Source organism: Pseudorca crassidens, chromosome 6, assembly GCF_039906515.1.
Source record: "Pseudorca crassidens isolate mPseCra1 chromosome 6, mPseCra1.hap1, whole genome shotgun sequence".
Lineage (NCBI taxonomy): Eukaryota > Metazoa > Chordata > Mammalia > Artiodactyla > Delphinidae > Pseudorca > Pseudorca crassidens.
Genome location: NC_090301.1, coordinates 20,849,131 through 20,871,679, shown reverse-complemented (window position 1 = coordinate 20,871,679; position 22,549 = coordinate 20,849,131). Strand labels below are relative to the sequence as shown.

Sequence of the window (22,549 nt, the reverse complement as noted above, 5' to 3'; positions counted from 1 at the left end):
TCCTTAAAGTCCTCTCTGAGGAGAAGAGACCCATCATTTGCTTAGGAGTTGATTAAGATCGCTTTCTTTAGCAGCGGGAGCTGAGATTAGATGGTAAAAATGATAACAGTCCTAGTGCTAACGCTGCTGAACTGCAGGACCACCCTCCCGCCTAAGCGCCTTGTGTAGGGAACTCACTGAAAGGGTTTCCGAGAGATGGAAAAGGGGGCACCTGGGTTTGGGTCTGGGGGCCCCTCTGGAGGGAGCAGGCCCTGGTTTTGCCTCCACCTGGTCCTCTCTCCTTCCCTCTGTCCTCTCTCTCCCTTCGCCTACCTTCCCTGGACCCTCGGAGGAAGGTGACGCAGGCTAACTGAATGCGTAACTTTATTAAATAAATGCTTTGTCATGACAAAAGACAAAGATCAAGGAGTAACATAAATTATAAGTTGAATAAATAGTATACAGCAATCTTCACTTTTTTAATAAAACGTGAGATCCTCAGGTTTTTTGTTTTGTTTTTTTTGTTTTTCTCGTTTTTTATTTCCTTACGTACAAAACACTAAACAGGAGGCGAGCTCTTCCACATTCAGGTGATTTTTTTCCCCCCGCTTTTTCTTTTTCTTTTTTTTTTCCACAAACAGGTTTTGTTTGTTGGTTTTTTGTTTTTTTTCATCCTTTTCACCAGTAAAGATTATGAGCATTTATTAACAAAAAAAAGTTGAAAACAAAAAAAGAGGAGAGAATAGCGCTATGGTATGTATGTATGTCAAATTATAAAGAACTACAGTAATATGTGCTGTGGTTATTGCTGTCTAAAAAACAAACAAACCGGTAGGCAACTCGGAATCTGAAGGAATCTTGTCTGACAACTGTCTATCCGTGTGGGCTACTGTGTGATGCTGGTGGTGGACGGTCCGGGACTCAGGCTGGTGGCCGAGGACCAGAGAGGCGGGGTGAACGGGTGCAGGGCGGCTGACCCCCCTCACCTCCCCTTTCTCCCATCCAAAAAAAGTTAAAGAGAGGAGGCCAGAGTCTGTGGAAATGGCTGAACTATATATTCCATTAGAAAACCAAGAAAGTATGTTTATAAAAAGACACCAAAAGCCTATGAGAAAAAAAAAAGTGGAGAATAGTGCAAAATAAGTCTTGCACTTTAGTGGTTTTAAAAATAAAGACAGTACAACGCCCAGGTTGCTGGCCGGTAACCTCTGTTCCCTTGGCCCACTACCTCTCAAAATAGAGCCTCCTTTCTCTTGGAAGCCAAATCTGTCCTCTCCGAGACCAGAGGGTTGCTTCTCCTTGGCCCACTCCTCTCTGCAATTGTCATCTGAGCTGGATCCCTCTTGGGGGCTAAGTGGATGGAGGGGGGGGCACAGCCCCAGTTGGAGGGGGGCTGGGCAGTTGCTTGGTAGCCCTGTGGCTGCTGACGAGCTGGGCAGTGGGAGAGTGGTGGTCCAGGCCCGCCTCCCCGGAGGAGGTTGGCCCTGCTGGGTTACCATGGAGACCACAGAGGTGGTGATAGGGAAATGGGCGAGGGGACAAGGGATGGGACCACACAGGGCCTCCCATCCTCCCCCCCGTGTGGGGGCTAAATGTCTCCAGGCCTGTCTGTCCAGGCCTGGCTGTCCGAGAAACTTTCGAGTCTCTTCCGTCCCAGATGCCCTGCTTTGCCCCTGTGCGTGGGGCAGCTCTAGGGGCAGGGGGAATCAGTCCTGGCTAGGCCTCCCTAAGTGACCTGGCAGTAGAGGCGGACACAGGTCTTCACTGCCAGAGCGAGGCATGAGTCAAAGGGGGATGGGGAGAGACCTCCTGTTGGCGCAGTGGGCCAACGTTTAGACTTGAGGCCACAGAAAACCCAGAGCCTAAGGCCTCTGGGTGAGCAGACAGCGGCCAACAGGCAGCCTGGGGTCAAGAAGGTCCCTGCTCCGGGACTTCACAGCTGGAGCTCACCACACCTGCCTTCCCGCCACCTCGCCCAGGGGAGGGCTCACCTTCCTCAATGTCTGCCTCCCCATGGGCTCCCACTCTGGGCTCAGGCCAGACCTCCCTCTGTCTGAAGGTCCAGCATCCTCTAGGGAGTGGCCAGCTGACCAGAGTCCTCCCCCCGCCCCGTCCTCCCTGCAAGCACGAGAGAGAGACTCACAGGTTTGGGTTAGTCAGTGTGAGCTTTGGAGGCCTGAAGAGACGGGTGGCGTTAAAGCAGGTCCCAATCCCCCACCTTACGGCTGACGGCAAAGAGCCCATGGAAGGAGCACAGGCCCCTTCAAAGTCCAGTAAACAGCGGGAGGAAAAGACAGCCCCTCTCAGTAACCAGGAACCAGGTCCAGGCCTCAGGGGGTGGGGAGAGCTCTGCAAATCCCTGGTTCAGTCTTTTCTTAGGGGGAATGACCCCCCAGTATCCACTCGGTAGATCCCAGGTAGACGACTGATCAAGATGCAAAGAAAGAACGGGCGGAGAGAACAGTGAAGTGGGAAAGGCTGACGATACTGGCCTAAGACATTGAAAGGTGAATCGGGGGCTTGGGGACAGTTGCGCAGAGAGCTGGGGCACGGTGACACAGCAGGTCAGGGAAGTCCTCACGACTGCCAAACCCCTCAGGCCCTTTGTCCTGCGAAGATCGACTGCCTCTTCCATCCCAGCCAACCGTCCTGGCCAGGGAAGCAGGAGACATCCCCCCAAGTTCCAGAGCTGCAGGCTTTCCACTAGCTGGAGTGTGTTTGCTCCTTAGCTATCCCTCTTCACCGTCCCCAAGTTAGATGCTGGTGTGGTCTCCACGGCGTCGTGTCATCAGGAAAGAGTGGAGAAAGCTGCGTTCACAGCGAGAAAGGGTCTCCTTCGCCATGTCCAAGACCCTTCTCCTGGCCGGCGATCTCCATCCTCAGAGGGCAGCCCCAGGGCTGCCCACTTGTTGGGGGGAGTCCGTGGAGGATGGGATTTTTCTTGGTTCAAAGTCTGGCTGTCAAATGACAGCACCCCCAAAACACACATTCCCCGCTTGTCCTGGGCTTTTCCGCCATCCTCCACCCCAGGACGGAAGCCAGAACTGGCCGGAGTGGATGAAGAGCTTGAAACCCTCTCTGGCCTCAGTCCCTTATTGCAGGGTGAAGGTGGGCAGGTGAGCACATAGGCTTGTCCCTTCCAAACTATGGCTGGTCTCTACTGATCCTGTTTCTGTCCAGCCACTACAGTCTAGAACCCATCGAAAGTTACCCACCTTCCCTGGATCCAAGGCCTGGATTAAGCACATTTCTCTCTTACAACCTGTTCCCCCAACTTCCTCTCTCCTTCCCCTTAAATTCCAGAGGCATTATCAGGTGGGGACCCAGGGAAGTGTCTCTTGGCTTTGTTCTCTTTTCTGTCGCTTCGCTCCAAAGCTAGAGCGGGACAGTCAGCCCCCTGTCTCTCCAGCTCTCTGCCCCTCGCTTCAACTACTCTGGCCTGAACAATCACTTTTACTGTTTCCCCATATTTAAACCTTTCACCTCCATCTCCCTCTTTGCCGTCTCTCATTTCAGTCTCTCTCCTGCTCTGCCAGCGTGAAGGCTGAAAGAGGCTTTCCAGAGGCAGGCTCTGTCCAGATGAAACAAAAAGGCTGGGCAGGACCAGGGGGTCGAACTTGGACCTATCGGGTTCACTGGGTGTGGGAGTCCAGAGACAGTGACTTCCCAAGGGCCTAAAGGTGAATGGGATGTCCTGGGGAGCTCGGTGGGTGCACCGCGGGGTGTGCTCATCCACCTGGCTTGGTGGTACATGAACACACACACATGGGAAATCACGAAAAAAATCCAACACTGTGTCCCACAAAGGGTTGAGTTTGCCACTGCTCATGGGAGGCAGGCATTATGGGTTGTATTACAAGAAGATGGGTTTTCTTGGTTTTCCCAGAATAAGGACGCTCTTCAATGCCCCCAGAGGAACTACTTGGAAAAGTTAATGCAAACCTTTGACAGAAAGGAAGGAAGAAAGAAAAAAATCAAGAAAATAGATTTGTCTGCCCATATAGTACTATATGGAGCCTTCTAGATAAATACAAGCCCACGTTTTGTTTTCCAGCCTACCCTCCCCCACAAAGGCTGTGCTAGCTGCGAACTGGATGCAATGAAGGGCTGAGACTACAGGCTTCGCTCAGCGCAGAGTTTTAGCCGCCCTGGAAGAACCCATCTTCCCACTATTGGGGGCGTGGATTGATTTCTCAGAGTCTGCAGGGGGAGGGAAATATGCGCACATACTTCATATTCATGGAGCCACTTAGGGACACCTGCCTATCTAATATCGCTCAGTTATGAATTTGCTGTGTGTTGAGAGGAATGGAATGCATTTTAGGTTTTGTAAATTTGAGGGAGAGAGAACAGTGTCGGGGTGGGAGGAGAGGAAGGACCCGTCGAGCCGTGCAAGCTGCTGGCTGCAGGCGGAGATTGATCCAGGAGAGGCACTGACGCCTGTTGTCTTTTCCTTTCTCCCCCTGTGACCCATCCAAACTGGGCAAATTCCAAGGGTGTCATCGAAGGCCACACCTGGGGCTGCACCCGCTCCTGCCCAAGCGTCTCCCCACCTCGGGCCGGGGCTGGACGTAAAGGCGGCTGCTTCCGGCCCACGCTCTGCTCTTCCTTCTCGTGACTACTCGTCCTCCCCTCTCTCACACACATCTGCCTCCCTCCCTTTTCTTTCTCTTGTTCTTCCTCTCTTGCCCTCCCTGTTCATTCAACTTGCCTCAAAAAGAAAAACTTTTTTAAAGGGGGGGGGTGTCTCCTTAGCTTTGTGCATCTCCATTGTTGCCGTTTTCAAAGTTGAGACCTTGCCAGAGATTCCGAGGTCCTCAGTTTCTTCAAATAGATAGATATATGTATTTTCTTCCCTTAAATGAGATGAAATGAGTGGCGTCCTGGGGTGGAGGGAGGCACTGGCTGGAGTCGGGGCTGGGGGGGTGGGATGGGGTGAGGGAAAGATGGGGAGGGGACGCGTCACTCAACATTGCTGCTGTCGAAGGTGTGGCACTGAAAGTCCCCGTCCACATATTCCATGCCTGGCAGCTTCATCCCGTACTTGTCCACGCACCAGCAGATGCCACGTTTGCGGCCACGGGAAGGCTTGCACTGGGGTGGGAGAGTGACAGGCAGTGAGGATGGCTGTACCCCGAGGCTCTGCTCCTGCCTGGCCCTTCAACCTCCCTTCCTCAAGACAGATCCTCACCCCCGGAGAGTTGAGGGAGCTGTACCCAACCCTGGGGGTTCTGATGTCCACACTGCATGGGCGGACGGTGGGGGGGGGGGCGGGGGGGAAGTGCTGATTTAGGCAGTCTTCCCTAGGCTAGCTCCTACGACTTTGTTTCATGTCACCCATTCAGGGTCCTCCAACTTGGTATTTTCCAGAGAATGATATAACCTGATCATGATCATGATGATGAAAATGATGATAAATTAAATTGTTAAATAATAGTAGTAATAGGAGGCATCACTTGTATAGCTGTATCACCTACAAGGCACCGCCTAACACTTACTATATTGTAGGTACTGTTCTAAGTACTTTATAAAGATTAGTCCATTATTCCTCATAATCATGTGAGAATAATAGGTAAAATTATTCTCCATCTTACATGAGAAACTGGAGGCAGAGACATTGACTAACTGGGGTAAGAGGACACAGCTAGTAAACAGGAGAGCCAAGCACTCACGCAACGCTGTCTGGTTCTTGACTCCTAACCTAGAGGAGGGATGCCCTCATCAGAGTCATCTGGGAGGGCATTTGTTAGAAATGCGAATTCTCAGAGTCTGCCCGAGACCTACCATCAGAAACTCTGGGGTGGGACCAGCAATCAGTGTTTTAACAAGACCTCGGGGTGATACTGATGCCCTAGGAAGTCTGAGATCACTACCCTAAGGTAATGTGTACTCCTTAACGGGCTCAGATGACTGCTTCATCAGCCGTTGCCCAAAGGGTAGCCTGGCTGTGAATGGGACACTAAATGATTTCAAGTGGTATGTGGTTAAAACACGTTTTAGAGTCATGTATATGTATATATTTATGTGTGCCTATCAGAAAATATCACATCCAACGTGTGACGTGACGCGGTGATAGAAAGTTTCCTTTATAGATGAATTCATGTATGTAAGGTGAATCATTAAAACGTCAGCAGATTATAGTGTAGGAGGGAATGGGGACAATCACGACTGTGACGGGGGCAAGGATTTTGGAGGTTTGGGACAAAGTGTTGTTAATGACAGAAATCCAGGCATTTAGAGGTGGAGGTTTCTGGCAAGTGCCCTGAACTTGGGGCTTGGCACGGGGCGTACCTGCTTTCTCTTGTAGAATCCTTTGCGGTCACAGTTGGGCAGGTACACGGCGCGGGGCACCATGCGCGGGCTGGCTTTGAGCTCCTGAAGGGAAGCCTCCATGTGCCTGCGGCAGGGACCCTGTGTGCGGACAGGAGAGGTGAGAGGCGTGCCAGGACCCGCGGGAACCACCAGGACGTGCAGAAAGCATGGCTGGGGTATGGGGGGGGGGGCGTGGTAAAGGGTCTGTATGGAGAGTCACCGCCTTCCGTCCCCAATACCTGCCACCCAAGGTCTCCCTCCGCCTCGCCTGCCGCGCCCCCTGGGCGTATAAAGTGCTGGCACGCACGCTCATTTAGACGCAGGCTAAGGTGGAAAGCTGGGGAGATGGCGGAGGCTGCGGGGTGTGGATGCAGAGGGGCATGGGGAGAGAATCCTTGAGACTCACCTGCTCAGACTCCTGTCTCATCTCAGGTGCAGAGATGACCCGGGGGTGGGCGGTGTTCTCAGCTCCCCCCACGAACTTGGACTGGGTCAGCTTCTTTCTGCGGTCCTTCTTCACGGCCTCGGCCTTCAGCTCGGAGATGCGGGTGTGCTTGGGTCGGAAAATCTTGGGCGAGTAGGTCTCCTCCGCCATCTCGGAGGTGGTCGGTTCCTCGTGCTCGCGGGAGTCTCTTTCTGCAGGGAGAAGGGGGCTGAGGCCCAGCCGTGCAGAGACCGAGGCTCGAAGGATTGGGGTGAGGGCACGGGCTCTCTGCCCTCCTGGACTCGTCCAAACTGGGGAGAGCAGGGAACTGAGAACCAGGGCACGAGTCGACACTCGTGTAAGTGGTGGGAAATCCGGGGCGACTTCATGGGGTAGGAGAGTGTTGGAAAAGTCAGGCTGATACAGGAGGGGACGTTGGACAGGAGGGAGAGGATATTCTGGGGACGGGGAGGGCGAGGGCTGTGGGAAGGGTCTTGCTTGTTGGGGGGCTGGCTAAGTAGATGGGGTGGTGGCCGGAGGCGGGGCTGTGATGTAAGAACACATTCTGGAGACCTAGGCTGTCGGGGGAAGTAGGCGACGACCAGGACGTGGCCAAGAGGCCAAGTCCATCCTTTTGGTGTTTTCGGAACTGCTGGAGTTGAGATATATCTGGAGCCGGGAAACCAAGGGCAGGAGGGTCCTGGGGTGTCTGGATGGGCAGGGGGGTGGGACCATCAGGCAGAACAGGAAGAGGGGAGCCGGGAAAGCCAGAAATGTGGGGTCTGGAGGGGATCAGTGCCGGCGGCTGGGGGTGACGTGGAAGCCCGGGGCCTTGCTTCCTTCTCAGAGCTGGCTCTGTGCTCTGTGCCCTGGGAGGCTGGGACATAACTCAGCTCCAGGCCAAGAGAGGCAGACTGCTGGCTGCGGGTGGAGTGGTTATATATAGCAGTGACTTGGTGACAGTCTATATTTAGCTGACTTATGACCTTTAAAGAACTAGGACTTTGTTCATTTATTTGTCGATCTGTTCATTCCAGCCTCCGGCCTTTTCTTGGTTCACAGATTTCCATGAAATTCTCATCTCACAGGCGCCCTTCTCTGGGTCCCTCCTCTCAGCGCCCTGATCTCACCAGCCTAGGCAGACCCAGGGCGGGAGGTCTTCGATTGCTCTTCCCAGGTGGGCAGGATGCCCAGGGTGAGAGCAGGTGTAGGGCAGGGGGGGTGCGGGCAGGGAACCCTGTCTTCACTGCCCTCTTTTCTTTTCAAATTCTAGAAAAAGAAAATAGGGCTTTGGGGGTGACCCTGAATAACTCAAATAGACTGAAGAAGAATCCGGTTGTCCACCCTCGCTGCTCTCACCGGGCTGCCCAGGAGCTGAGATGGCAAGGCATGGGTTGGGAAATGGAAGGAGAGGAATCTGAGGAGGTGGTGTCGAGGAGAGGTGCAGGGAGGGAGCAGTTCTGTGAGAGGACACTGTTTGGTGTGCCCGGGGCAGGAGATTTCAGCCCAGGGGAAGTTCCAGGTGTGTGTTAGGCGAGGTATGTGGAGGCCTGGCCTAACCTGGTCAGGATGGCAGGTGGCAGGAAGCACCCAAGCACCTGTTTGTCTCTTGGCTCGGGATTTGTCAGATTTAATCAAATAGGTAATCCAGTCCTTAAGTCCCGGGCAGGGAAGTACCCCACCCTAAAGAAGCCTCCAGAGGTTCGCAGTGTCCTGGGTGGCGGCTGATTTGGGTATTTATCCACAGGAGAGGAAGGGAAGTAGTTTCTGGAGAAGAAGGTGTGAGAAAGCAAATGACAAAGCAGTGGGCAGGCTCTCCCTGAACAAAATTCAGTACCAGGATCCCTGTCCCCTTCCGGCCTTTCACTCCCTCTTCCCACCATGTCCTGCCCTGTGCTCTGACTCTATCAAAACCCACCGGGATGATAAATCAACAAGGTGATGCACCTGGCAGGTGGAATGGAGCCTTCCGGAGATTAGCTAACAGAGTGATGTTTTTGGCGTAAACCAACTTTTCCTGGTTGTGGGATTAGCTAGGATGGGGGTGGGATGCAGGGTGGAGCAAGCTGATGTGGGGGACTCTGCGCAAAGTGAAAGATTAGGGCTCTGTTATCTAGTAATTCAGGCCCAAACCTGAGGCCCAGGTCTTGAGGGAGGGGGTGAGGAGAGGAAAAGCGAACCATTGCCTAGTCACATCTTACTGAGTGACTTGACACTTCACTCAGACTCTCTGGGCATCCCCAAGCGCTCTGACCCTCGCTTGAGCAGTGGGGGAGGGGAGAGGGCAAGAGATGGTTGCCATTGAAAGGCTGGGAGCATTCTGGGTGTGCATGGCCACATGCCTTCCCCAATCAAGATTGTAACCAGGTGAAGGGAGGGGAGGAGGGCGAGAGGGCTGGGTGTGGGACACATGGAGGAAGGATGAGCATCTCCTTTGGGGGCTGCTCTGGCCTGGCCCAGAGGGAAAGCAGACTGTCCTCAGGGGCACCTGTGGATCTGGGCTCTTCACCGGGAGAGGTCCCCGGGGCTGCTTACTCCCAGTGGCTGGCTGTTCCAGCTCCCCGAATCCCTCCAATAGTCCATCCCTGTGTCCACAAGTACACACACCCATCCCAGCGGTACTATTTCTGGCTCTTAAAGATATCTGGGGTGGGAGTGCCACCCACCTTCTTCTGGTCACCTGTTTTGGGGGCCCCCTGTCCCTTTGGTCAGAAGGTGTGATTCTCCAGATGCTGTTTCACCTTCTCTCACGGAGCTTCTCTCTCTGGCTTTGGTGGTCGTGGAAGTACATTGGCTAATGCCCACCCTCCCCCAGCGTCAGCAGCCCTTCTCAAGACTCTTCATATTTTAGGATCTTTGAGAAGTGCTGTGGCTGCCCTTAACCTTGACTCACCCTCCCTGGGAGGAGAATAGGGCTGTTAACAATGGTTCAAGAAACTTTGGGGCAATTTACTTTGACCTCTCTTGGTCTTATGTCCAAAAGTGTTAGCTTTGAGACTAAGCAAGGATGATACTGGAGAACAAAGTGCCTTCTTTAAAGAACTCAAAGTACTTTTGCAAACCCTCTGTCCTTCCCCTGGCCTCACCAAGGCCGGGTTCCTGAGGGCATACCCTCCCCAGTTTGCAGTCTCTTTGGCTGTTTCTGAAGGGCAGACTTAAAGTTTTGATGTGCCTCCCGGGTTTCGGTGCCACTTAACCCCATGGGACCTATTACTTAGGCAGCGGGAGAGTCGAGTATCAAAGATACTAATCAGGGTCTTGTGGTCACCTGTAGGCTCCAGAGAGACAGTGGAAACTTGGAGCGGAGCCAGGGCAGAGCCATGAAGATTAAAGGGCTGGAAAGTAAGACTGGAGCTGGGATGCCGGAGCCAACTAGCCCTACTCAGCTGCTTTGTAGCTGAGTCATAAATAGGCTTGCAATTTTGGAAGGGTTTAAGTTTTAGATAAAACAAGAAGGCACAAGTAGACTGGCAGCTCCTGAGCTGTTTCATCCAAAGAAAATGGAGCAAGGTTGCAGAAGGGATTTAGGTGGGATATAAGGGAGGACTTCCTGGTGAAGTTGCCCTGCACGTGAATAGCAATCTAGGGAACTTAGCAATGCAGTAGGTTCTGGAACCCAGTCGACCAGCATGTCAATACCTCCATACGGCCAGTAGGTGGCGGAGGAGACCGATGGCCGCAGAACACGTCCGTGGCGCTTCCTTGTAGGGACTGTAAACAATTTTAAAATCTGGAATTTGTGTGCCTCCCTCCCCTACTTCTCTGACAACCACCCCAATCCTCCCCTCTTTGTGTGTCTGCGGCATGCATGGAAAGAGTCAGGGAGATGGACATGCACGGACTGGGAAGGACCCACGGGGGGTCAGGGTGGAGAAGGCAGGTGTGGGGCGGGGGCAATGCTATCAGTGTGTAACCCCCTGCTGTTTCTTTAATCTGCACCTGAAACACGGTCAGGGAAAGAAGGGAAACCTCCCTTCCTATCTCTAGATGTTATTTTGAAAGGATTCTGCAGAGAGTGGGCAAGGGAATGTTCACTATTGTTCCCTCCTCTGGGAAGCTGTTGAGGCAGGGCCCTTTAACTCCATGATCTATCCAACAACTAAGGAAGCAAGGGCTCTCATATTGTCCCGATATTTACCTTTGGATAACTATGTGATTCTCTGCTCTGTTCTGCCCCCAGTCCTGCCACCCGGGCTCTCTGATGCTCCCAGCCCCTGCAGTGTTAGGGTGGGCACTCAGTTTCTCCTTCCTTCATAAGGCGCTGTGCATTCACACTGATGCAGCAACATCCACTCCCCAGGGCAACACGAAAACCTGCCTGAGGACTGTGCCATCCTCATGTCCCAGTGAACCTTTTTTTTTTTGGCCACGCCATGAAGCTTGTGGGATCTTAGTTCCCCAACCAGGGATTGAACCAGGGCCCCGGCAGTGAAAGTGCTGAGTCTTAACCACTGGACCGCCAGGGAATTCCCCCAGTGAACCTTGAGTGTGTCTGGGTGCAGGCCCAGCCAGTGTGGACCCAGAGGCATCCCAGGGCGGGCACTGCTCCTCACAGCACAAGTGCCAATGCATGCTCCCTCCCCAAGCCCCACCACGGTCTCCAACCCGCCCTCTCACTGTAGTTCTCCCACAGGCAGGCGCGGGGTGCTTTAGCAGCAGGACCAGGTACTTGCTCTTAGGAAGCCTTCTCATCCCACCTGCTCCCCGAGCCCAGCGATGGGGCGGGTCCAGTTGGGGACCTTCTGCTTCCTGCAATCGAACCTTCCACCCTAGGGCTGTGAGTCCTACCTTGGCACCATTAACAGCCTGGGCCCAGCCTGGTGTTTGTTTCCCACACTATCTTGACCTCATAATCAAACTTAGAGAAAATGGGTGGACCAGATATTGTGACTTCGCCTACGGAAATTGAAGAAGCTGAGGTGTACTTGGAACGCGCAGCTCAGGAAGGATGTGGGGCTTTGCCAGGCCACTTGGACCTGGGAGTAGTCTCTTTTCCTAGCCAGAAGACAAGAGGGGTTCACCCAGAATCTCTCTACAAGGAATGAAAAGGGGAGCTGGGTTTCCACTGCCTCTCATTCTAGCTCCCTCTGTGGAATTCAAACAGTAAGCTTCTTAAGGGGAGAACTTTGTCATTTATCTTGGTCTCTCCAGCCTATGGTCTTCAATAATCTTTAAATGGAGAGATGCGTGAATCTGCTCACGAGACAGCGCAGGAGGTCTAGGAGCAATTCTGTAATGCCAGCTGCGGCATGTTAGAGCTCAGTGGATACCCTGAGGGGTCATGTCACCCATGCACCTGCCTTTAAACACAGGAGCTGCTGCAGAGGGAACAAGGTGGCAGGGAGGTGAGCCTCACAGGAGCGGGAAGAAGTAGGGTCCCCTGGATTTACTGGGCTTCTTTGATCTAAGACTGTGCTGTCCAATACAGTTGGAATGAATAAATATTAAGTCAGATCACAAACTCAGCTTCTCAGTTGCTCCAACCACATTTCTGCTGCTCAACAGCCACATGTGGCCAGTGGCTACTGTGTTGGACAGCGCAGATCGACGACACTTCCATCACTGCCGAAAACTCCCCTGGGCAGCTCATCCGAGGGCACTGATCCATGCCTGGGTATGGCTGGATTCTCCGTGCCTCCTCTCCACTTGGCCTTGTTTCCTAGCCAACCTGCAGTCTCCTGCTCTTTGCTACACGTAAGGCTTCTGCGAAAATGCTGGATCAGCTGCTCACTGTTTAAAAAGATGTGAGACGTGTCTCAGTCTCCTGAAGTTTGACCATTTCCCAGCTGCAGATGCCAAGAGACTCAATTACACTGTGTGTGCCTTTGCATAAAGAAAAAGGGGACGGGGCAGTAGAGAGGGCTGCAGAGCCTTCCAGGGGAGCTGCCCCGTCCCTGCTCCTACCCGTAACATCACTGACCAGAGCCTACCTTGCCCCAGTCTCTCTTGGAAGACTCTGTTTTCTTTTCCTCTGTGGTTAGTAACAGACATGCACGTTCTGGGCTCTTCTTCACCTGAATTATGGGCTGAGAAGGGAAGGAACACTGACTTCCCAAGAGGAAAAGAAACCCAAACGACTGTTACCCTAAGGAACCCGTTGCAAGAAGGGAGGAGTTGCAAAAAGACACTGGAGGGGAGCCTTGCTGACCTGGGGTACATGGCAGAGGCGGGGAGCAGATTCAGAGAGTTAGTGACTGGACAGAGAGAGCAACAGGCTTAGCCCCCTGAGCTCCTTTACAGCCCCCCGCCATTTCAGGCCAGGAAAACCAACGTGGGTATGTGACATCTCTATCCTGAGCACAGAAATAAAGACACCATAGAGCAAAGCAAAGAAACAGAGTCAGGAGCCAGACTACCAGCCCTTGACCTTCAGTCATCCTTCTTGGGAGGAAGATGGGGCTGCTAACTGTGGTTCAATAAATCCTGGTGCAGGTGTACTTTGACCTCTCTTAGTTGCTTCCTCTCCTCTCCTTGCCTTAGTTTTCTCATCTGAGTTATGGGGAGGATGACAACAGCCACTTCTCCATAGGGTTGTGAGGATTCTATGAGCTGCTACGTGCTAATGAACTCTCAGCGTAGGTCTCTGCCTTGGTAGGTCTCTGTTGCCTCCCACCTCCCTTGTTCCCATCATCAACTAAAAATCTGGTTGCTGTGATATGTGGCTGACAGGTGCCTACTTGTAGATCACAAGATCTCAGGTGCCTTGGACTGAAGAAAGGTCTGCTGGGAAGTGATGGCTCTACCTTCATCTCTGGGGAGACTGATTGCCAACCTCAGGTGAGAGGGGCTTTGCCCAAGAGCTTCTGAGGACTGCTTCCCACTTAGAGAACTCAGCCTGGGAGTCTGTCCTTTGTCTAATCCCATTCCTTCATGCTGCATTAAGGCACTAGGTCTTTTTACCTAAAGATGGAGAGAGAAAAGGTGACCCACCACCTTTCCGCAGTGTAGATACGGCAGGTGTCAAGTTGGCGACACTTCCCCAGAATGAAAGGCTGGGGTCCCACTCGCACATCCTCCACTGTAAAGGAAGGATCCTCCTTATTTTTTCTCCCTGGGGACAAACTAGGATTCAGGGCCATGACTCTGGCACACGTTTCTTGATCCCTGGGCGGCAGCTGGTGATAAATTTACCCATAAGAGACACACACTTATGCGCAACTCCCAAGATGAGTGTATCCAGCCATCCAGTATCTCTCTAGACTTGCGGAAGGCACATGCTCAGTAGAAACGTCTCTATCTCTTTCCTATATACACCCCAAACCAGAAGGTAATGGAGGGGTGAGGTGGGGGGCAGCCTTGAATGGGGGAAGGGGAGATGAGGAGAGGCAGGAAGTGAGGGACCATTTCTCTGACCTGGCCACACTCTCACTGGTGACTCATCACCGCCCATTCAGAACAGCACAATTAAGTAGCCAAATTCCCTGAAAAGTCCTGTATGACCAGAAGGGGGCGGCAGGGAGCGGATGGTTTGAACACTTTTTTCTTTTTTCCCCTCCCAACCCTGGTTCCCCTAAGAAGAGAGACTTGCTAGGGGTCAAACAAGGGAGTCTGTCCTGTTTGGCAATTAAAGCTCAGACTCTTTTCCTTTTTGACTTCTTTGGGGCAGGAGGAGAGTAGAGACAGTATTTCCCTTCTCAGGTATGGGAGGGGCTTGCTGGTGGCCTCTGCCCTGTCCAGTTCGGTGGCCACTAGGTATATGTGGCTTTTGGCACTTGAAATGTGGCTAGTGGGACTGAATTTTAAGATTTATTTCATTTAAATTAAAAAAATATCCTTGGTTATTGGAAAACTTTTGAGTATATTTAGGGCAACTCAGGTATACGAATCTACTTTTCCAACTGTAAATCTTATGAAAACTAAAAATACAGATCAAGTATTTCCAATGAAAATTTGGTGTTTGAATTGAGATGTGCTGTAAATGTAAAATACACTTCAGATTTCAAAGACTTAACATGAAAGAATGTAAAATATCTCATTATAATTGCTTATTTTGAGTATATATGGAAATTATAATATTTTGGGTATGTTGAGTTAAAACATACAGTTAAAATTAATTCCACCTGTTTCTTTTTACCTTTTTTTTTTTTTTAAAAAAGGGACTCTTAGAAAGTTTGAAATTACATATGTATGTGGCTTGTATTATATGTCAGTCGGACAGTGCTGTTCTAAAGGGTGTGGAAGGAGAGCCATCTTCACTGAGTTGACAGGGAGACTGGGGAGCAGCTCCCCAGTACGGCTGTAATGGTACAATCTACCCAGTTCAGGATAATAGGGGCCCATGTAAAACATCTCTGCAAACCAGCAGAGGTCATATGAGGCTAGGTTCTGAGTGCAAATTCAATCTGGGCTTTGCTTCAGGATTTGGTAAGAGAAGGGCTGATCTCTGATGGTTTAAGTGAGGGATCAAAAATAAGATAACCTATTTACTTTAAAACACCCCCCAGGGCTCACCTGGCGGTCTAAGCCAGGGGTCCCCAGCCCCCAGGCTGCAGACCGATATTGGTCCGTGGCCTGTTAGGAACCGGGTCGCACAGCAGCACGTGAGCAGGGAGAAAGCAGAGCTTCACCTGCCGCTCCCCATCACTGGCATTACCGCCTGGACCATTCCCCCTCGCCCCTGCTTCCGGTCCGTAGAAAAATTGTCTTCCATGAAACCGGTCCCTGGTGCCAAAAAGGTTGGGGACAGCTGGTCTAACCTATTGGGAAGACAGCCTTATCTGCCTCCTTCTTAAGAAACCCCCAAAGGAGGAGCTGCACCAGCAACCAGGATGTATGAGGATGGCTCTCAGCAATTCCTCAGATCAACGTGAGGCCCCCAGCTGTAATCTGGAGGGTTTCCTCTCCTCTCTTTCTGAAAGAGCTCCCACATACCTGACTACGTTCAAAAACCCGGTGACCTTCTCTCTCTCTTCCTTATCAACTTTTGTGGCATATGGTTTTCTCTCTTTTTCTTCTGATGCGCAAATCCCCCAATCACTCCCTCACCCTCATCCCACCCCACCCGAGCTCAGATCTCATCATCTTGCTGCCCGGCTCCATGGAAGCCCGTGCTGGTGGAGGCTGGTTGCCATGGGAAGCCGGCCACTTCTGTGCCGTGGGCTCCTTAGAGACTATGGACTGCTGCCTAGCCAAGGAGCAGCGAGGGCCTGCCTGCCTGCCTGCCCGCATCAGGACAGCTCCCTGTCATTCAGGAAATGAGGTTTGGCACATGGACCTGAAGTCCTGACTGAACACACTACCCTCCTTGCCCCCATCCCAAACCACTGGCTTAAGCCAGCCTTGCTTGCAAGACCGTGCAGAAAAAGGGACAGAACGGGGAGGGATTGAAAATAAAGGGGTACTGCCTTCTCCACTTTGGGGTCACTTCACTTCTTCCCCTCAAATGGAGCACTCCCAGTTCTGAGTTCTTATTTCATCCTCACAACCCGCCCCCGCCAGCTCCTCCCCACCCCCCCCAAAGCTATGGGATGACAGCCTCGGGTGATATTTGCCAAAGACCTCATTGCAGGTTAGACCAGACTGAGGCCAGAGACCTAGTGACTTAAGGAAGAAAGCCAGGGAGAGCGGAACGGAGGCCTAGGCGCAACACGATTCTAAGGCTGAGTTCTCGCCCTGGCTCTGCCTCTAACCCTGCGCCTAATTCTGGGCTAGTGACTTGCACTTAGGGCCTCAGAGTCCTCATCTGTAAAATGAGGGCCTTGACTGCCATGATGCCATGATCACTGCGGGTTCCTTCCAGCTGTAGCATTCTTTGGCCAACACCCAGACAATTCCTGGAGAGACTCTCGGACCTAGCTAAGTTGAGTGGCCAGGCAGGAAAGGCTACTTTGCCTCTCATAGAGATTTCCAGTCACTTCTCTGGATTTATATTTAAGAAGGAAAAAAAAAAAAAAGACATCATAACAGATATCATGGCAAGAATTGGAGCTTGAAACAAGAATGGGGGATTCTGTGGATATGGGGAGAGGGGACCAGAAGCTTAGAACTGGCTTTTTTAATTTGCTTATTTCTTCCTGCAGATATGAAATAAATCTTATTTTTTGGAAAACATATGTCCAGATTACACTTGAAGGATGGTCTCTGGGGGTTGCAACTTTTGGACCTACCATAGTAAAAATGCAAAACAAAATCTCAAACAAAACCTCACCAAACAGCCTCCTCCCTCTTCACTTCTGCTTCCAGTGGGACCTCATTGGTACCTGGTCTGTTTACGGTGTTCTTCCAATTTCTGGAGGCAATAGACCTGGAGTGTAGTGGCCCTTCTCCAAAATTTTATTTTCCATACATTAAATAACTGAGTTTCAAAGACACTGCTCAGGTACAAAGTAAAAACTTTAGATAACAAAAATCACCTTCTTTTCCTGTTAGCACCTTCCCCCTTACCCCACCCCCCCTTCCCCATTAAGGGGACCAGGGTTTCTGCTGGGATTCCTGCTCCCATGCCCTTTGCCGTGACCCTCATGGTGACCTCTGGCTCCTAGGTCAGGCTGGTCCCCCCTCTGCAGCTGCAAGCCCACCTGCCTGCTCAAATCCAATCCAAGCCCCAGGACTAACGCACAGCTGCTCCAAGTTAAAACTGAAGCCCTCAGGGGAAGGCCTTGGAGTTGGGGGATGGAGAAGGGGGTGGGATGGGAGGGAGGGATAAGAAAGGGGTCAGGGTGGAGGTGGGGAGGGTAGGGGGAGAAGTGGAAAGAAAATGAGCTCTCACTGTGGCCAACTGTGCTTGCTCTTCCAGTCTGAACTGACAAAGCAGAAAGAGGGGGAAGGGAGGGGAGGGGGAAGGCAAGAAAAATCAAGTTAAAAGCACCCTCTCTCGTCTTCCCAGCTCCCATTTTGGTTGGCTCAGGGCACAGCCAGCCTCTTAAAGACTTGTTTCAAAGGGAGGGGATACGGGTGGGAAAGGAATCTGTCTCCTTCAGTTTTCCGTGATCTTGTTCAACCCAGACAAAAATTTGGCCAATAAACCTAACTCTGGAACTTGATTTCAACATGGCATTTGGACCAGGCTGAGAATGGAAGCCAGGGTGCTGGAGGGCCAAACCCCTCAAAGAAGCAAAGGCAGAATTCATTTTTATTTAGGTAATTTTTCTTTCTTTCCCAGAAGCATATTTTCTGTTCTTCCTCTCTTATTTCTAAATGACAGAACTGAAACCCAGAACCCACTTCTCCCTGTATCCCAAACTTAATATCTCACAGGCACAAGAGAGATCTTCCAGACCCGGGCAAGTATGTGCGCCAGTAAAGCCGCAAGGCTCCTTCTCCAAACAAAGCTGAGAGCAAAGCTCGGTCCTTCCTTGACTCGACCCAGCTCGCCCATATTTATTGAGCTCGGTCCAATAAATAACTCCTGTCTCCCGCCTCCCTCTAGCCCTCCCTCACATTGCCCTCTGTTTCTATATCTATCTTTGCCCCTGAACTGGCCAGAATAAAATGCAGGGCCTGGAGCGCTCCCGGCACCAGGCTCGCGGGCGGACGCCCTCTCCCGTTGCTCAGCAACGCGCCTAGCAAAACACCAGTCCCCTCCCGCCCTCCGCTCTTCCTCCCAGAAGCTTTGGCTGCCTGCCATCTCGCTCTCCTCAGCTCCCCATTTCTGATTCTAGAAATGCACTTTTTTTTTTGGTTGGAAAACCCCCCTAAATCTCTCTCTCTCCATATATTTTTTGATATATGTGCATATGTATATTATCATCTATGTCTGTATCTAAATTTGGGGCAAATCCAAGTTCGCACTGCTGGTATCGGTAGGGAGGAGTGGTGGTGGAGTGTCAGGGGGCAGTAATTTTGCCTAAAGGAGCTGACACTCTCCTCCCTCTCTCTGTTCGTTGAGCTCTCTTTAAGTACCGTCGCTGCACCATCTCCAACTTTTGGGGGTCCCACCCAGTGGTTTTCGGGCTGAAAAGCTCTAGCCAGGAGAGCCCACTCCCATCCCATCCATCCGGGAGGAAGGCGTCAACTCCGGCCACCGGTCAAGGGCAGCCATCCAGCGACTACAGTGGGTTAGACACCTGCTTTAGGCGGGTGGAGTCTTCCAGAGGGATGGGGATGGGGATGCGGGAGGGGGAGGAAGGCTGCTCCGTGTTGGTCCAGAGGCACCTTGAAGGTGGGGGCTGAGGAAGGGGCTGCAGAGAAGTCTAAAAGGCATCTTGCTTGGGACAAAAGCGGTGTGTGTGTGCGTGTGTGTGTGTGTGTGTGTGTGCGTGTGTTGGGTTGAACTGGAAAGTTGGATGCGCCCGTTTGCTCTCCCAGCAGCTGCGCGCGCGGGCACCTTCCACACCAACCACATCACACCAACCATACGGTTGGGCAAATAAAAATGGGGCCAGAAGGCGGCTGAGCGATAGCTTGCATGCTTTCGATGTGACCGGATTGTTACCCAGAGCGCTCGCTTCCAAGCCAGGAAACCGATTCATACCCCACCCCCCACCCCGTGCTAAGCTTTTCCAAATCCACATCCCACAAGATGAAGGCGAGGGGGACCGCCTTTGAAAAGTGGCTCTTAATAAAAATAACTTCACAAACCGGCCTCTGGGGCCTCCGGGGCCTGCACGTTGCTCTCTCTCCCTTTTTGCAGGCTGCAGTCTGGAGAAAGACTACCTCTTGCAAAGCTGGAGGGACGGCCTCCTGCGACAGGCAAAACCTGCAGGGTTTGTGGGCATCCAGGTCGAACCCAGGAAAGGTCTCCTGCCTCTTCTCAAGCGCCAACGCACTCCTTTCTTACACGACAGTGTCTGTAGTGTGCAGTTAAGAAAACTCACGTTGGGGTGCTCGTAATGGAAGGGGATAGGAGGTAAGAAGAGCATTGTCCCAGTAATAAAATACTACACAGAATAAACATTATTTAGCTAAGTCTGAACCCCTTTGGGAGAGGACCGATAACGACGTCTCAGAACCCAGACTCTTGTGTAGAGTTCATTAAACTTTTGCTAAAAATTTAAGATCAAGTAACTTTCCAAAAGGAAACCCAGTCTAAGGGGCGCAGAACTGTTCTGATTGAAAAGTAGAGCTCTGTCAACCTTTTAAACCCGAGACTCCTGGCACTGAGACTTTGGGGGCGGGGCAACCCGGAGGCGGGGCTACTTGGAGGCGGAGGGGAGGCTCCGGGAGCTTGGCTTTTCCGTCTCCGCCCCCTTGATTTTGCATTCTGCGTTTCCAGGGCCCCTCTTCCATTTACACCACGCCCACTTGTGATCTGGTTTGAGAGCTTGAGGGGCAACGCGGGAGAGTGGGCGATTAGCACTGGCGGGGAAGCTGTGATGTCTGAATTTCATGCCTCTTCTGGCTTCCCAACCCTGTATCCACCTTTCTTCCTAGGTAAAATCTGAACTGGGGCACGGGAAAAGGAGTTAGATTCGGGGACAAACACCAGCCCTGGAACACCAAACCCTTCCTTCTTATCTCTTTCCATCACTCCCGCCCTCCCCCACTTACCGCCTCACCACCTTCCCGCCGCCTCTGAGCTTGACTAAAGTAATCTTTCCTTTCCAGGGAGGAAAAACGGTATTTTGCATTTCAGTATGTTGTATAATTGACCGCGGTCAATCCGATCGAGTCAAGAGCAATGGGTGTGCACGTGGGAGGGGCATCGAAGTCCCCACCCAAAAGGCATTAGCTACCAAGGGTGCGTGCGTGCGTGTGATATGTGTGCATGTGTGCGTGTGTGTCTGGTGGGGTAGGAGAATAGAAACGTCAAGGAGGGACTGGGTGGGGGGGGTGGGTAGGGGGCTGGGAAGGACAAAGGTGGAATTACCACAGAAGACCGGTGACGCCTCTCTCTCTCCAGGTCCCCAGTTAAAGCAATATTTTAACAAAAGACATTATTTTTTTCAAGTTCAGGAAAAAAAAAAAAAACCCCAACAAACCCACCCCACAACATATTGGGTAGATGGGGGTGGTGGAGAGGGAGTTAATAATGTAAGGTGTACATTTTCGGACTGGAGATTCAGTACCTGGGGATTTGGACCTGGAGACTGAATAGGATCTTAGAGTCAGTGTTTAGTCGAGGGGGGAGGGGTGGGGTGGAGGAGGTGTGGACAGGAGCGAGGAAAAGAAGCGAAAACAGGGAGAGCCTCGGCTAGACAGTAACCCGGGTAGCAGGATCGGCCAGGGTTCCAATCCCGAGGGGCAAGGACCCTCCCCGCCCTCCTCCCGGGATGCACCCAGGCTCTAAGCCACTTGCTGGGCAGAGCGCGCCGGGCCAGCCTGTGCCGTGTCCCCCGCCCGTGCGCCGCATAGCTGCCTGGCACACTGAGCGTGCTCACCGATCTTGGCTTGCTCGCGGTAGCTCTTTTCGTTGAGGCAAACCCCGCGGCCGTGCAGCAGGGCATGCAGCGGCTTCTCCTCGTCCTGCCGGGGGAGGCAGCGCAGCCCCTGGGCGCAGCGCTCAGTATAGACGCCGCACGACTGCCCCTCGGCCAGGGCGCAGGTCATGCAGCAGCCGCAGCCCGGCTCCTTGACCAGCTCACAGCCCAGGGGGCTGGGGGGGCACATGGAGAGGGCTTTCTCGTCGCAGGGCTCACAGTGCACGAAGGAGCCCAGGCCCTGGGCCGGTCCCGCACAGGCGGCCAGAAGCAGGAGGACCGCGGTGAGCACCATCTTCTGCGAGTCTCCCCCTTTACCTGGGGCGGGGCAGGAGCGCGAGAATGAAGGGAGAAGGGGGCCAAGAGGGCGCGCGGAGAATTGATTTTTCTTTTGAAAATTTCTGGCAGGTAGAGCAGGTGGCCTCCGCCAGACAACTGCAAAATGTAGGGAGCGATGGAGGGCTGGGGTGCCTGCAAGCAAGTCTCAGTTGCAAAGATTACGGACTTGCAACAGGTAGGGGAAAAAAGAGCAGCGCCAGGTGCACGCAGAGGGATCGGAGGCGGGAGAAACAACCCCTCCCCAAGCCTGACCTGGTCAGAATTGCGGGGCGGGGGCCAAAAATTATTCACCCCAAAACCACCACCGGAATAATGAGATCGGAGGCTGTGGAGGAGGGGGTGCGGGGGGAGAAAAATAGATTCGTCTTCAAAATTTTTGTTTAAAATCTCCAAGTGCACCCGGCTCCTTTCTAACCCTCAGCTGCCAGCGGCGCGCGGCTGCCTCGGAACAGGTAAAAGGCGGAGGCTGCAGCCGCGAGGGTGGGGGGAAAATGTGGAAATAGAGAAAAAAAAAAAAAAAAAGACCAAATCCAAGCCCCTAACACCTCTTTTCTCCCACTCTGCCAGCACCTCTTCGAAATTCGCAGGTTCTGCGTGAAGCCCGAAGCAGGGTGCAAACGGAGAAGGGGGTGATGAAAAGGAGGAAAAAAAGAAAAGAAACAAAAAAAAAGGAAAAAACCCACACCGCTTTGCAGCTCTTTCCTAGCTCTTTTTCCCCGGCAGAAGTTTCCAAAGAGACTACGGGCTCCGGTCGAGCAGGCGCTTTTAAATAGACGGCCCCTGGCTGCCAGCCAGTTTGTAGCTGCAATTTGAGCTCCCCAACACCCAACCCCGGCAAGGATGCCAAGGAGTACAAACTCACACGGGGTGGGGGTGGGGAGAGGCCTTCTAGACACACGGGGGCTCCCCTTCGCCGCCCGAACAGCGCCCTCCTCTCCCGGAGTGGAGAAAGGGCCGCGGGGGACGGGGCTCGGACTGCCCAGAGCGGGCAGGAGGCGGGGGGCGAGTGAAGGAGAGTTCTTCGCAGCACGGTGGATACAATACGGAGTAACCCGTCTCCCGGTCCCTCCCACCCCTTAACTAGCCAAGGCCCAGGCTGGAGGGAGAAGTATTTTCTTATTAGCCAACTGGATATATACAGTGCCCAAGAAATCCTTCCTTAGCTTTGGGAAATGGCTGTCTGCTGGTTTTTGAGTGA

At 52.6% G+C, this 22,549-nt stretch overlaps 1 protein-coding gene across 1 annotated transcript; it reads right to left on the bottom strand.

Annotated features, from left to right (window-relative positions):
• Positions 1-346: 346 nt before the first annotated feature.
• On the bottom strand, positions 347-22,110 carry IGFBP5 (insulin like growth factor binding protein 5). The gene is made up of 4 exons (XM_067740648.1): positions 20,974-22,110; positions 6,698-6,927; positions 6,271-6,390; positions 347-5,073 (listed from the first exon to the last, which is right to left on the bottom strand). The coding sequence occupies exons 1-4, from the start codon at positions 21,305-21,307 to the stop codon at positions 4,942-4,944; spliced, it is 816 nt and encodes a 271-aa protein (XP_067596749.1). The 5' UTR covers positions 21,308-22,110; the 3' UTR covers positions 347-4,941.
• Positions 22,111-22,549: the final 439 nt, after the last annotated feature.

Excerpts from the sequence above, each read along its gene's own strand:
- IGFBP5 (XM_067740648.1), bottom strand. The coding sequence starts at position 21,307 with ATGGTGCTCACCGCGGTCCTCCTGCTTCTGGCCGCCTGTGCGGGACCG. Across the intron at positions 6,928-20,973 it reads CCGCGAGCAAGCCAAGATCG|AAAGAGACTCCCGCGAGCAC; the intron begins GTGAGCACGCTC and ends TTCTCCCTGCAG. Across the intron at positions 6,391-6,697 it reads TGAGACAGGAGTCTGAGCAG|GGTCCCTGCCGCAGGCACAT; the intron begins GTGAGTCTCAAG and ends GTCCGCACACAG.